Source organism: Mauremys reevesii, linkage group 8 (genome assembly GCF_016161935.1).
Source record: "Mauremys reevesii isolate NIE-2019 linkage group 8, ASM1616193v1, whole genome shotgun sequence".
NCBI classification, from domain to species: domain Eukaryota; kingdom Metazoa; phylum Chordata; order Testudines; family Geoemydidae; genus Mauremys; species Mauremys reevesii.
Window position 1 is genome coordinate 72,059,671 of NC_052630.1, and position 13,978 is coordinate 72,073,648.

The 13,978-nt window shown below is 42.2% G+C and overlaps 1 protein-coding gene across 9 annotated transcripts in view; it reads right to left on the reverse strand.

The window, feature by feature from the left end:
* AGL (amylo-alpha-1, 6-glucosidase, 4-alpha-glucanotransferase) overlaps nt 1-13,978 on the reverse strand; it is a 74,821-nt gene that overhangs the window by 42,159 nt on the left and 18,684 nt on the right. For all 9 annotated transcript variants that reach the window (XM_039483893.1, XM_039483895.1, XM_039483890.1 and 6 more), the window contains 6 exons: nt 7,497-7,678; nt 7,161-7,272; nt 3,836-3,956; nt 3,504-3,606; nt 3,306-3,403; nt 1,313-1,452 (listed from right to left, as the gene is read on the reverse strand). In XM_039483893.1, the coding sequence (XP_039339827.1) occupies nt 1,313-1,452; nt 3,306-3,403; nt 3,504-3,606; nt 3,836-3,956; nt 7,161-7,272; nt 7,497-7,678 (756 nt within the window). The remainder of the gene's footprint in view (nt 1-1,312; nt 1,453-3,305; nt 3,404-3,503; nt 3,607-3,835; nt 3,957-7,160; nt 7,273-7,496; nt 7,679-13,978) is intronic.

A 13,978-nucleotide genomic window follows, 5' to 3' on the forward strand; every position in this document is an offset into this window, starting at 1 on the left:
CAATGTCTGATCAATGGAAGTGTGCAAGTCATGGGGTTAGTGGCCCCTTAAGGCAAACTGGTTTAATGGAGAATACAAAGGATTGTCATATATTGAGATACAAGTATCTTCAAACACCCAGGTGAAATCTGAGCACCCCCAAATTCAATGGTAAAACTCCCACTGATTCCAAATGGGGCCAAGATTTCACCTATTTAGTGAAAACTAGACAATGGGAGACAACTGAACTAGCCAAATACATGTATATTTGCCAATAGGAAAGGTCAGCCAACTGAAGGATAAGTAAAAAAAATTAATTCCACACTGGACAAACCTGTATTATCTTCAGCTATGCCTTGACTTTTAAAAAGAATATATACAGGAAAAAAAGGAAGTCAATTATTCTGCAACAATTAAAAGCCACATACTGAAAGTGCCTATTGGCAGAGCTCTGACAGGCACCCAGTAAATTTATGAGTCTCCCTTTAAGATTGAACAGTTGCTGTGATGTTTCCCCATCAGCTAGATTTATGGAGCTTCCCCCCCTCCTTCCTTTAGCACTGACATCAATGTTCTCAGTTTAGTCGTTAGCAAAACTTCCAGTCTAGAGGGGGTAGGGAATAAGAGAATCCAAAACCAGAGACCAGGCTGTGCAGGTGAAGATACAGTTTAGTTCCTGAATTGGAATTAAAACTCCATTGCATTAGACAAAACTTTCACTGCTCTGAGTTTTCCTCAAATAAATTCTCAGATCACCTGTAGCTTCTATTTTAAGACAATTGTAGGGTGGAGGATACCTTGAAGGCAAAATTGAGGATCTGGCCCTCAAAGTTTGAATGTATTTGAGCTATCTATATAGAAAAATGCAGTCAGAATAAAAAAAGTGGAGGAAAATACGTTCAGTTCTCCTAACTCAAATGCCAGGAAAGATATGTTTAAACTTTACTTGAAGGGATGCAATTTAAGACACTAAACATAGAAAATTTCATTTTAAAAAAATGAAAGTCTCAGAAAATCACGATCATAACATAAGCCCATTCTTACCTATTCAGAAAGTAAAGTGTTTGGCAGCTTAAACTATAGTAGGTATTACCAGTGTTTGCTATAAACTTGGAAAGATAAGTCAACGGCACCCAGAGAATGAAAAGTTATCTACATTGAAAGACTCTCTAAATCCGGATGTATTTTTAGTGTCACTAGCATGCTGAATGGGAACACAAATGCTATATACTGGCACAATTTTCAATTAAAATTTGGAACTGTGTTGAGATAGATCCAGAAAAATGCCCTTTTTGCTTTGTTTATAAAGTGATTTGAAGTTCAGTTCACAAACCTGGTTCAGCAAAGTTTCTCAGAGGATCATCTCCCATTACCCAACCGTTATGAGCCAAGAAATGACAAGCTTTATCAGGCTGATGCATCAGAAGTTCTTCCTCTTCCAAGGTCATCTCTTTAAATGGGTAAGTAAAGTATCTAGAGATTGCACAAATACTTAATTTTAAAGTGCATTTTAGTTTGTCTTAATTTTTTGAAGACAATTGAAATACCTCCTTCCTTATATCAACCAATAAGCTGCATAAAGACCTAGTTTTTATTCATTGTAAAAAGTATCTGCTATTGCTAGAACATAAATGAAGGGCTGTTTTCTGTTTTGCAACATAGCTGGATAACTTGGGATGACAAAAACTGCTGAAATGTGAGAGTTCACTGGTATTTTGAAGACTAAAGCCTGCATTTTTTAAAGTATGTAGGTGTTTACAGCCAAGGTGTTTACAACTCCTAAATGCCTAATTCTCTTTTGAAAATTAGATTTAGACACCTAAATCTGTTATGGATTGCACTACTTAGCACAGAAATGCCTAAATACCTTTAAAAAATCTAGGTTTAAGATCCCAATCCTGCACTCATGCATATCCTTAATTTTATGCATGTAAGTAGTTCAATTTAAGTTTTATTCCATATTCCAAATTATGCTCAATAAGTAGGGATTTTGAGTCATTGTATCCTCTCTATTGAGTACTGCACTGCTTCCACACTAATGCAAAGATTCTAACAGCACCACACAACAGATGCCCTGCACACCCGATTTCCCTCAGGCTGCATTTCACACCCTTGCAAAGCTCCACTATGCAGCTTATGTGGCAAGGGCAACATGGTGTAATTTTCCCTGGTCCCCCCAGATGAGCGCTATATGAACACCATGCAAAATCCCTTGGATTTCAATGGAGTCCTGAACACTATAATGCAGTGGTCCCCAATCTTTTTCGTCTGGCGAGCCACGGAGGACCATCGCGGCAGACGAGCATCCACCAAAATTCCGCCGACAAGCGGCAACGTCAATAGGCGTCGCTGCCAAAATGCCGCCAACAAGTAGCGTCACTGCTGAAAATTGGCGGCATTTCAGCAGCAACACCTTTGGATGAGGCAGTTTGTCAGTGGCATTTCGGCGGATGCTCCTCCGCTAGCCAGTACGCAGGCGCACTTAGACACCCCAGCGGGCGCCATGGCGCCCGCAGGTACCGTGTTGGGGACCCCTGCTACAATGTGTTCTATAGAACCATCTGATGACCACTATTTGGGGATAGGAATTTATCCCAAATGCTTATCAAGTTCAGTCATTGCTAACAAAGTTGCTAACAATGCATTATCAGTGCTTAGTCTTCCTAAGTGACCATTTGTCTATCTGTGTGGGTAAGGGAGGATGGGAAAGATGGGGAAAGAGCTGCAAAGGCTTACAGAGTAGCTCAAAATGTGAACTACTGGCCTACAAAATTTCATTTTCAAATCAGAAGAAGATTTTAGTCTTAAAATTAGAGTAGCCATGAAGCCAATTACTATAAGTAAGGCACCCCATGTGGGTTATGATAAAAAGGTGAGCTTTATATAGTTTAGTTTTACTGAATTTTGCATTCACCTCAGCAGAGATGGTCTCTCCCCCGTAAGTGCAACTTGCACAAGCAGTTTACAAAAGAAACACTAACCCTCGCTGAAGTAAAGCTGAAGTTCCAAATTCATACTTCCTCAATTAAAATAAGTTCCACAGTTTGGTTTCTAAGATATAAGGCCTGATTCTTCTCTTCTTACACAGTTGTTACTCCATTGACCTAAGGAGAGTTACTCCTAACTTACAGCAGCGTAAAGGTCAAATCTTGCAACGTGCTCAGCAGGACTGCTGAAGTTCATGACAGTGATCAGTTCCTTGTAGGACCTGGCCTTAAAGATCAGAGTCAGGCCAATAATATTGTACGTAACATCAAATCTAGTCAATCCAAGAAAGTAGAAAAAATTTTAAATGGGTTTTTGAGAGGAAGACAAAGACATAATACCTGGTAACTAAAGGGTATTTTCTACTAACAGGACCCTGTTTAGGACCATGGTCAGCCAGTCTCTCATAAACCACAGTCTCCAAAAGACAAGTGACTGCCTGGAAGTACATTAAATTAAATAAAAATTTATTATTTTATTGAAATAACATTTATAATAGAAAGCAAGAATTCAACATTTAAATGCAACATTAATAAGACCTGCTCTTGATGGTAGGTAGTTTGCTGGAACTGCTCAGCATTTAATTCTTCAATTCTCTTTTGGAACCAGTTACAGCATTCTTCTATTGCAGCTGGCCCATTGCTAAACAAGAGAAAAACAGCAATTAAAAGCCATTAGGTTCAGATATCACTATAAACCAGTCTAAAGTTCCTAAATTTTAAAAATACATATATTTATAATCAAAGGTAACTCAAATATTGATAAATAAAAATTCTAATTCCCTCCCCCACCCAGAGCATATCACCATATTAAAATTTTCAGTTTAAAGTTAAGGTTCAGTTTCTCTTGTACAAACCCAATATTACAGTACCTATGTGGTATGAATGTTGCCAATGCGATATTCATGTCTACAGTACAGCCAAGTCGCTTATATTCAGGATCCTGAATTATTTGAAGACGTTGGTTTGGATCAGATTTAGTTTTCCTGTTACCTGAAGAAAAAAATTGAAAACAAATGTTGTAGAATGAAAGTTTACAACACACAGAATAAATCTTAAACAAAGAATACAGTTTTTGCTGTTCACTAGAAACTGAACTATAGACAATAAGGAAGAAAAACCAGGTCTACTGAAGTTAATTGCAAAAACGCCCATTGACTTCAATCGGGTCAGGATTTCAGCTCAATTCTTAGACAAAGTAGTCTTTAAGGTATTTGTGAATTGTGAATATTGATGAAAGGATAAAAAAATAAAGTTTGTCAGAATTGATAGTGTTCAAGATGAATGCACGCTCAGATGCAAACCAAACAGAAAACCAACACCAAAAAAACCTCCCCCACACAGGGCCGCCCCGAGGATTCAGGGGGCCTAGGGCAAAGCAATTTCAGGGGCCCCTTCCATAAAAAAATTGCAATACTATACAATTCTATATTCTCGGGGGGGCCCCTACGGGGCCTGGCGCAAATTGCCCCACTTGCTCCGCACCCACGGGCGGCCCTGGGAAAAATAAACCTTCTGCATCTCGGCACAAACTCAGTTTTGAGAAAACTTCTTTACAAGGTATCACTGGTTCTCAGCATCAGCTAGTGTTAAAAGGCACTAAAGCTCATTAAAAGGGTTGGACAAATATTTTCCGTCAAAACTTGTTCTGGATCGAAAACTAGGGGTTTTTAAAAAGCAGAAAAAAATCACGGATAATGTCTGCTTTCCTTCAAAATGTGTTGTGGTTTTTTTTTTAAATTGAAAAGCTGAAATTAGTCTGCCATAACCTAAATATGGTTTGGGGTTTCAGAAGTGTGTGGCCATATATTTGCTGCTTGCTGTGTTTGATTGTTTAAACAATAAAAAAATTCTGCTTAAAAAAAATCCAAAAAACTTTTGAACCACCTCAGCTTGTGACCAAATGCCTGAGCCCATCCAATCAGATTTTTCCAGGTTTCTGATACTCTGCTGGCTTCCTTGACTCATATCTGTCTCCATAACTTTGGGTTCATTTAGGTTAGAACATAGGAACAGCCACACTGGGTCAAACCAAAGGTCCATCCAGCCCAGTATCCTGTGTACTGACAATGGCCAATGTCAAGTGCCCCAGAGGGAGTAAACCTAACAGGTAATGATCAAATGATCTTGCTCCTGCCATCCATCTCCACCCTCTGACAGAGGCTAGGGACACCATTCATTACTCATCCTGGCTAATAGCCATTAATGGACTTAACCTCCATGCATTTATCTGTTTCCTAGAGACTGGCTCCATGGGGTCCCTCACAAACTGGAGACGGTTACTGTGGGTTTGTCTTTAGTATAGACTATGTACATACTCAACAAACTGAGCATTTGAGCTTGTTCCAGAATCTGGGATGAGCCTATGTTGTGAAAACTGAAATGCTCAAAATAGCACATGCATGTGAATGGAAACAGGGTGCTAAAATTAAATTAACCCAGGGGTTCTCAAACTGGGGGTCAGGACCCCTCAGGGGGTCACGAGGTTATTACTGGGGATCACGAGCTGTCAGCCTCCACCTCAAACCCTGCTTTGCCTCCAGCATTTATAATAGTGTTAAATATATAAAGAAGTGTTTATAATTTATAAGGGGAGGCGTCGCACTCAGAGGTTTGCTATGTGAAAGGGGTCACCAGTATAAAAGTTTGAGAACCACTGAATTAACCGCTCTGGAGCCTCAAGGAATGCAGGGGAGGGGGGTCTCCCTTGGTAGGTTGAGAATGATATTGCTCTTCTCATGTGATCCCTCCCCCAGTGGCTAATTTTAAATGAAGCTACCCTCCCCTGACATGAATCTCCCTATGGCACTGAAATTAAATATAGACTATAATTTGGCATCTGAGAAGTGAAAGGGATGGTAGCCCTAATGGAAAAGCTAACAGCTTGGCTCTTCTGCAAGCCTCAAACTGCTGAATGAGCTTTAGGGTAGGGAAGGCTGTGCCTCCCAAACAGCCTGGCCCTGCCCCCTATCTGTCCCCCACCCACTTCCTGCCCCCTGTCTGCGCCCCCCTCAGAATTCCCAACCCATCCTGCTCCTTGTCCCCTCACCATTCCCCAGAGACCCCCCCCCCCCCAACCAACATCCTGGGACACCCCCCCCCGCTGAGTCCTGACAGACCCCCCCAGAACACCTACAATCCAACCCCCGCATTCCCTGTCCCCTGACTGCTCCCCCCAACCTCTGCCCATCCCCAGGACTCCCTGCCCCTTAGCCAACCCCCCCCCAGCCCTGGCCCCTTACCCCCGGCTCCCCTCTCACCCGGAGCCTCAGCCCATCCAGCAGCGTCCCTTCACAGCTACAGCGTGGCTCTGTCAGGGCCCCTGAGCTCCGCCCCGCTCAGAGCCACGTGGTCAGGGGGCGGGGCTGCGAGCTCCTTGCTGAGCGGAGGGAACTCAAGGCCCGCTGGAGCTCATAGCCCCGCCCCCTTACCACACGGCTCTGAGCAGAGCGGAGCTCAGGGGCCCCGCCGGAGCAATGCTGCGGCACTGTTCAGAGACTGTCCTGGATCCACTGAGGCTCCGGGAGAGGGGCGGAGGTGGGGTCAGGCCGGGGCGGGGAGGGAGCGTCAGCCATTCTCGTGGGGGCTGCTGCAGAGCCTGGGGCAAACTGCCCCACTTGCTCCCCCCTCTGGGCGGCCCTGCCCCCACACACTAACAAACCAAAACCAAAACCCACTATACTCTGTGGAGTATCAGAGAGGAAGCCGTGTTAGTCTGGATCTGTAAAAAGCAACAAAGAGTCCTGTGGCACCTTATAGACTAACAGAAGTATTGGAGCAAACGCTTTTGTGGGTGAATACCCACTTCATCAGACGCATGACTCTGTGGGTTTCTTGCAATATGTCCACTAACTACTACTAACCTGTCTCAGATGTTGTACTATTTTATATATTCTCCATATTACAATAAAAATATTTCAGAAGAATTATATATCTAATTTTCCATGCTCTAGCATGAATTAAATTGTGGAACACACACACACTTTCAATTCCTACTTTCTTCTACCAAAGCTTTTTCATAGATGAATGAGCTGGCAAACTATTGTCTTCAACACATCGTCTAAGTTAAGACTTCCCACATTGGGGTAGGGAGGAAAAAACACTGTTTATTGTTTACATACAAGGGTTGCCCAACAGCAGATAAACATAACACACTGAAATATAAGGATTACTTATGTGTAACAGGTATGTTTTTACCTTGAGTCAGAAGGGTTTTAAATTGCTGCACAGCTTTGTTAACATCTACTTGGAAAAATTCCCATAGTTTTATCTTGGGATAAATATCCTCCCAAATTATTTTACGGATACACTGTAAAAAAAAAGTTACTGTCACAATACACAAGTCCTATAAAACTATTAAATGTTGCCATTAAAAAAATAAGCTCTTCAGAGCAGGAACTGTCTCCCTATATATTTGAAAAACATCAGCACATTTTAAGCACTACTACAATATAAATAACTAAACATTTCTTCATCCAGTTACATTGTTTATTATTATTACAAAGTAAAATGCTATATTTCTCATTTACTTACATTCAGGTGATGGTCATTTTCAATTGAAGAAGGCAGCCCCTTATCTCTGTATTTCCCTTCAGCCACACTACAGCTTAAATGCCAGAGAGCCCTGTCTAAGATCCAGGCTGGTTTCAGATGGGGAGAATTTACAAGATTATAACCACATTCTGGATGCACCCTAATCCATTCGCTGTTAGCAGCTTATTTAAGAAGAGGAGAAAAAAAATAATTAAACAAGCTGAATTATTTAACTGTTTCATACAAACATCTTAGGACCAAAACGTTAGGTTAGCACAGGAGGTAAAATCATTTCCTTTTCCAATGGAAGGTTTGACTTCAGTCAACGCAGATTCACGCCATGTGAAAGCTTGCATTCTACTAACATCTTTGATATGACTATAAAAAGTCAGTAGACAAACAGGTATCACTTCTAGTATAGCAGAGAGAATTTTACATTTTTTGGTGCAAAACAGAACAACTCACACACTGGTTGCTGGGCATTATCTCTCTCAGAATAGCCCCCTTGATATGTTTAAGGTAAAAAATATCATTTCTCACCAAGTATGGAGCTAAAAAATGGCCTAAAGATACAAGATGTTCCAAAGAAACAGAACCTTGAGAGTAGTGATTTGGATGCCTGGGAGAGTAGAGGAGAGGTGAACCCTATGCTGTAAATAAACTTATCAGGCTACTAGTGATGGGGATGCAAATCATAAATCTTCATTACAGAGCACTGCTACAGAGTAATAAGCACATCCTTCCCTCTGGTGCATGCAGCAGGCTGAATGACAGTTCAAGTAAGACCCCCTTCACCACCATTCCTGTTTTCTCAGACATAGCTATGCAGTAGCATTCTGTGGCAGCATAGAGAAAAACACTGATTTTTGTTTTAAATAAAATAAAAAATGAACACAATACAGAAATCAAGGAGCCCTTATCACAGAATTTGAGTGCAACCTGCTGCAGTATACACACATGGGTGGCAAGTTTGTAAAAATTTTGGTGGGGCCCAGAACCCGCCCCCCCCAACTCCGCCCCCACCTGCCTAAGGCTCTGGGAGGGGGCTCGGCGGGGGAGGTCTGGGGTGCAGATCCTGGGCTGGGGATTAGGGTGCAGGAAGGGTGCTGGGTGCAGGCTCTGGGCTGGGGCAGGGAGTGGGTGTGCAGGAGGGGGTGAAGGGTGCAGGCTTTGGGATGGAGTTTGGGGTTGGGAAGGGGTTTGTGGGAAGGGGGAGGGAGTTTGGGGATAGGAGGGAGTGCAGGGTGAGAACTGTGGGGCTGAGGATGAGGGGTTCATGATGCAGGAGGGGGCTCAGGGCTAGGGAAGAGGGTTGGGCTGTGGGTGAGGGCTGTGGAGGCTGTGGATGAGGGGTACATGATGCAGGAGGGGGCTCAGGGCTAGGGAAGAGGATTGGGCTGTGGGTGAGGGCTGTGGATGAGGGGTTCATGATGCAGGAGGGGGCTCAGGGCTAGGGCAGAGGATTAGGGTGCGGGGGGAATGAGGGCTCTGGCTGGGGCTGAGGGTTTGGGGTTGGAGAGGCTCAGGGTAAGGGCAGCCTGCCTTGCCAGTACCGGCGGAGGGCAGGCACTAGGACCCTGCGGCAGCAGACAGCAAATCTGCTGGGAGCCCTCCGGGCAGCAGGCAGGGGAGAGGCGCGCTGCGTTCTGTCAGGCAGGGACGCAACACAACGCGGCGGAGGGGGAACACGCGGAGGGGGTGGCAGGCGGGGGCTGGGACCTGCTCCAGGCAGGGTCGCGGCGGCGGGGGGAGACCTGCGGTGGCCGGGGCCGATCCAGGCAGGACCGGGGGGCGGGAAGAGACCCAGCTCCAACTATTGCTGGAGCAGGGCGCCCAGCCCTGAATATTGCTGGGGCCCGGGCCCCACACAAATATATAACCTGCCGCCCATGTATACACAGGGCTATGCCTTTAGTAACAGTGGGTACACCTAAAGGGTGGAAGAGATTATAAATCACTGGGGGAATATGGAAGAGGAGAAAAGAAAGCATCTAACTCCCATTTCTTCATTTGTCTTTCCTCATGGAAAAGTCCTAGACTGAGTTTCATAGAAAACAATTATATTCATGGGATCTTTTGAACTAGTCTATGTAATTAAATAGAGCATTATAACTGCTATAGAATGGCTCAACAACCAAACAAAAACGATCAGTATTAAATTCTACTGGGTTTTTCTGGGAGCAATTTCATTCAACATTATTGATTTCACCTTTGTATAATTCTTACAGAACTTTTAGATGTGGGTTTTCTTAGCATTGAATTGTTTTAGTGGAGTCATTGGAGACTGAAGTAAAGCAAATGTGGAACCTAACTCAAAGAAAGAGGAAAAAGGGATTGTGTCAGTTACTATCCACAAGGAATTTTCTAACCTTGGTAAACAAGCGGAATAAATATTAAGGAAGAGTCAAAATCCCCTACATCACAATGGAACCACAAACATGGGCTGATTAATAAATACTACTAACTGTTTTTGAGGATTTGTTGTGGGGGGGGTTGTGTGTGTGTGGGGGGACCTTGCACCCCATAATGCTTTATAGAAATATGCTTATGAATGTAAATAGGACATCACTGGAATATGTTTTACGCTACATATGCCATGTAACATATCTTTCCAAAGGTTAGGATCTACTGATATATTCATCCTATTTGTATGCATGTATCATTTTTATATTTGAAGTTATGAATATTGGTTATGTATTTGTTTAATTCTAAGAAGCCTCAATGAAGCATTTGGTCAGCTTCTTGAGAAAGAACTATTCTCAGTAAGTGCTGAGTCAAGAAACACTTAACTGACAATGGACTCTGGGAGATGCCAATCTACATCTAAGCTTTCCTGGGAACGTTCAAACTAACATGTAAACAATGGTGTCGGCCTGCGAAAAGCTGAATCATTCATACACATGTGACTTGCCCAGGTGGCTACAGACTCCATCCTGTTACTGTGATTTAGCACAGGAGTACAAAGGGGTTTCCGCCCACAAGAGACAGAATATAAAAGGCCCTGGAAACCCCTTCATTTTATCTTCAGCTGGCTCAAAAAATAGCCTCCCCACCCCAAAGAGATGCTTGAGAGAAACTGGAACAAAGGACAGTAACTACCGGGCGGGGGGGGGGGGGCAAAGAGTGATTGTTGGACCAAGACTAGGAAGGAGTCTACTCTGTGAAAGAAGCTTATTGGAACATCTCTGAGGATGAGATTTACCTGCATTTAGTTTCCTACCATATTAGGCTTAGACCTGCATTTTTTTGTTTTGTTTTATTTTGCTTGGTAATTTACTTTGTTGTATCTGTTATTACTTGGAACCACTTAAATCCTACTTTTTATACTTAAGCAAAATGTGATATTAATTAACCCAGAGCAAGTAATTAATACCTGGGGGAGCAAACAGCTGTGCATCTCTCTCTATCAGTGTTACAGAGGGCAAATCATTTATGAGTTTACCCTGCACAAGCTTTATACAGAGTAAAACAATTTATTTGGGGTTTGGATCCCATTGGGAACTGGGTGTCTGGGTGCTAGAGACAGGAGCACTCCTTAAGCTGTTTTAAGTTAAGTCTGCAGCTTTAGGGGAATGTGGTTCAGACCTGGGTTCTTGTTTGCAGCAGGCTAGCATGTCTGGCTCAACATGACAGGGTATTGAAGTCCCAAGCTGCCAGGGAAAATGGGCTCCGAGGTAGTCTCAGCACATCAGGTGGCAGTCCCAAGGGGGTTTCTGAGACAGAACCTGTCACAGGGGGTTGGTTTCTTTTTATATCAAAGGAAAAGAAACAGTACTACTGCTCACCCTATAGTATGTAGTTTTTTTCTTGTTCAAAGTGATCTCTACCATTTCATCTCAATATCATTTAGGACTTGGCATTGACTGTTTGACCTTTATAAATATGGAACTCTGCCATCCACAACTAAAAGCAGCCTGCTAATTTGAAAATACCACAAAGCAACATTACCTCGGGCCTTTAAAAACTTCACTTGCAAATATTTTATTTAACATACATACACTACCTCAGACATCTGTATGAAAAATATTTTTTCTTTAAAATGCAAAGTTATCCTATTCTGCATAGATGAGCAAAAAGCATGCTTCCAAGAAAGACTTCTTTTGCCTCAGAAATGGTTGATTTTTTCCAACAAAATATAAGGCAGCAAAAGGACAACTTTTCACTTGATTCTGAGAAACTGCCTTTCTAGCCTACAGAGGGGAGATGAAAACATTTCTAATCATTGCAATAAAGGAATTGCTTTGAAGATTAATCCTCTCAATAATTGGAATTTAGTGAGAGAGAAACTTATTTCTAGAGAAACACTAGACACACAGCATTATGCTTGACAAACTATTCTTGTTAATGAAAGAGACGGGAAAATACATGTATATCTGATTAGAGAAATTCATAGATGTAGGAATTTTCAGCAAATAATATATTCACCATAATATAAGCTTCATTTGAAAAAAGGAAAGAAGAAGAGAAAAGCGGAAGGAAGAAGTTTACTAGCCCATTCTGTTGTGAAGATTAGTTTCAGAACTGAAACTAATGCAATGTTGTCTTTTTGCGTGTGCAGCCAGATGCACAAACAATAGCAATCAGACTTTTCCCTTTCATCTCAAATAAGAGTTGACTCAGATGACTAGTTTGATTTACCACAAAAATTTAAGTGCTACTGAAGACTAAAATATTTCTGTTTATAGGGAAATGGGAAAAATTTCCCTAAACTGCAATGCACATACACGCTAGGCAGAGAAAGACGACAGAAGAGATAAACAGAGCTGGTAGCTAGAAAATGGTGCAGGAGAACTGTGGTTACAGCTGTTAAAATATAAAATTCTCATCTGGTGTTGAGGACATTATAAGGCCCCAGTCCTGCAAACACACAAGTTACACACATGCATGAGAAGTTGTAGAATCAGGGCCCAAGTTTTTAATCTATATTTGTAAAAAAGCTTATTGTGGCAAAAATACCAGTAGTGTCTATTGTGTGCAAGGATAGCTAGCTCAAAAGAAATAAACTGCAAGTTTTGTTTGCTTTACACAGAGCTGCATTTAATTTAAAGAAATGATTGTGACACTAACATGTTTAACCATTTTATTGCTGATCCTGTTATCAGACATTCAATTATTTGAGAGTACTGCATGAAACTAAGCCTGCTTTTTTTGAATATGCAAATGACTAAATAGCCTATCAAATTATTTTAGTCAGTTAAATAATTAAGAAGCTTCCCAAAAGAGGCTTAGAATTAAAATATTCCAACTGAAATATTTTTCACCAACTTATATAAAAAAAGAACCACCAACTTATATTAAAAAAGTTTATCAGCAGCAAACAAAATAAAATCATGGAACCTTTTAAAGTGCACGTATATCTAACCAAGCAAAGTTTTTAATGGCTGTCCTCACTTGCCTCTTCTTGGCCTCCCACTCTTACACTGCTTGCTGTTATGACTTATGTTACGTCCAGACTTGGGTCCTTGTTTTCCAAACACGTGTTCATGTGAATAGCTCTTACTCTTGTGACTAAGTTTGCAGGCTTCAGCCCTTCCATTTTACAGCTATTGGAGCAGCGACCATCCATTATTTAGCTATAAAATGCCATAAGCTACACCAGTGGTCCCCGAAGGACCGTGGTGGCGGTGGAGCATCCACCGAAATGCCACCGAATTTCTGCGGCGTTTCGGCAGCGACACCTCTCGATGACATCACTTGCCGCCGACAAGTGACGTCATCGAGAGGCGTTGCCGCTGAAACGCCGCCAAAATTCGGTGGCTGCTCCACCGCCGGCCAGGACGCGGGTGCATTTAGATGCCCCTGCGGGCGCCATGGTGCCTGCGGGCACTGCATCGGGGACCCCTGAGCTACATTAACGGTGCCATAGAAATATTACATACTGAACCATTATTTAGATATTAGGCCCCTACAAAAAATAAGATGTAAAGAAAGAGTTGGTACCAAGGACACACATGACTTTTGGAAATGGGCACAGGAGTGTGTGTGTGTGGAGGGGGGGGGGGAAGAGGGAGGTTTCCCTTGGTACATTGTGGAAATGCACAGTCATTCATGGGATCTGGGAGAATGTATATGATGACTGAATTCATCTTACTCCTTTAAATATTCATCTTATTCCTAATCTGCTTTTGTTAGGAGAAATCCCTAAATCATTGCTCAATGAGTCAAATAAATGGTTTTTAAAAGCTTCTTTGATGTCTAAGTAAATAGCACTCCAACACTAGAAAGCATCAAAAGTTCCAAAAATAGAGGAGTGCAGTGAGCTATGAGTAGCAGCTCTACAGAGTAGGTTATAAAAGAAACTGGACTGAAAAGATATGATCTATTTTTGCACTATTATGTGGAATAATTAGACTTCATAATTATTGGGATACAAAACTGATCCTGTTACTCATGTCGAGATCATATTCCCCGAACGTCTCTTTTAAAAAGTATTATATGGACCTGTTCCATACCTTCCCTCACCATCACCCCCACTTCTGCTT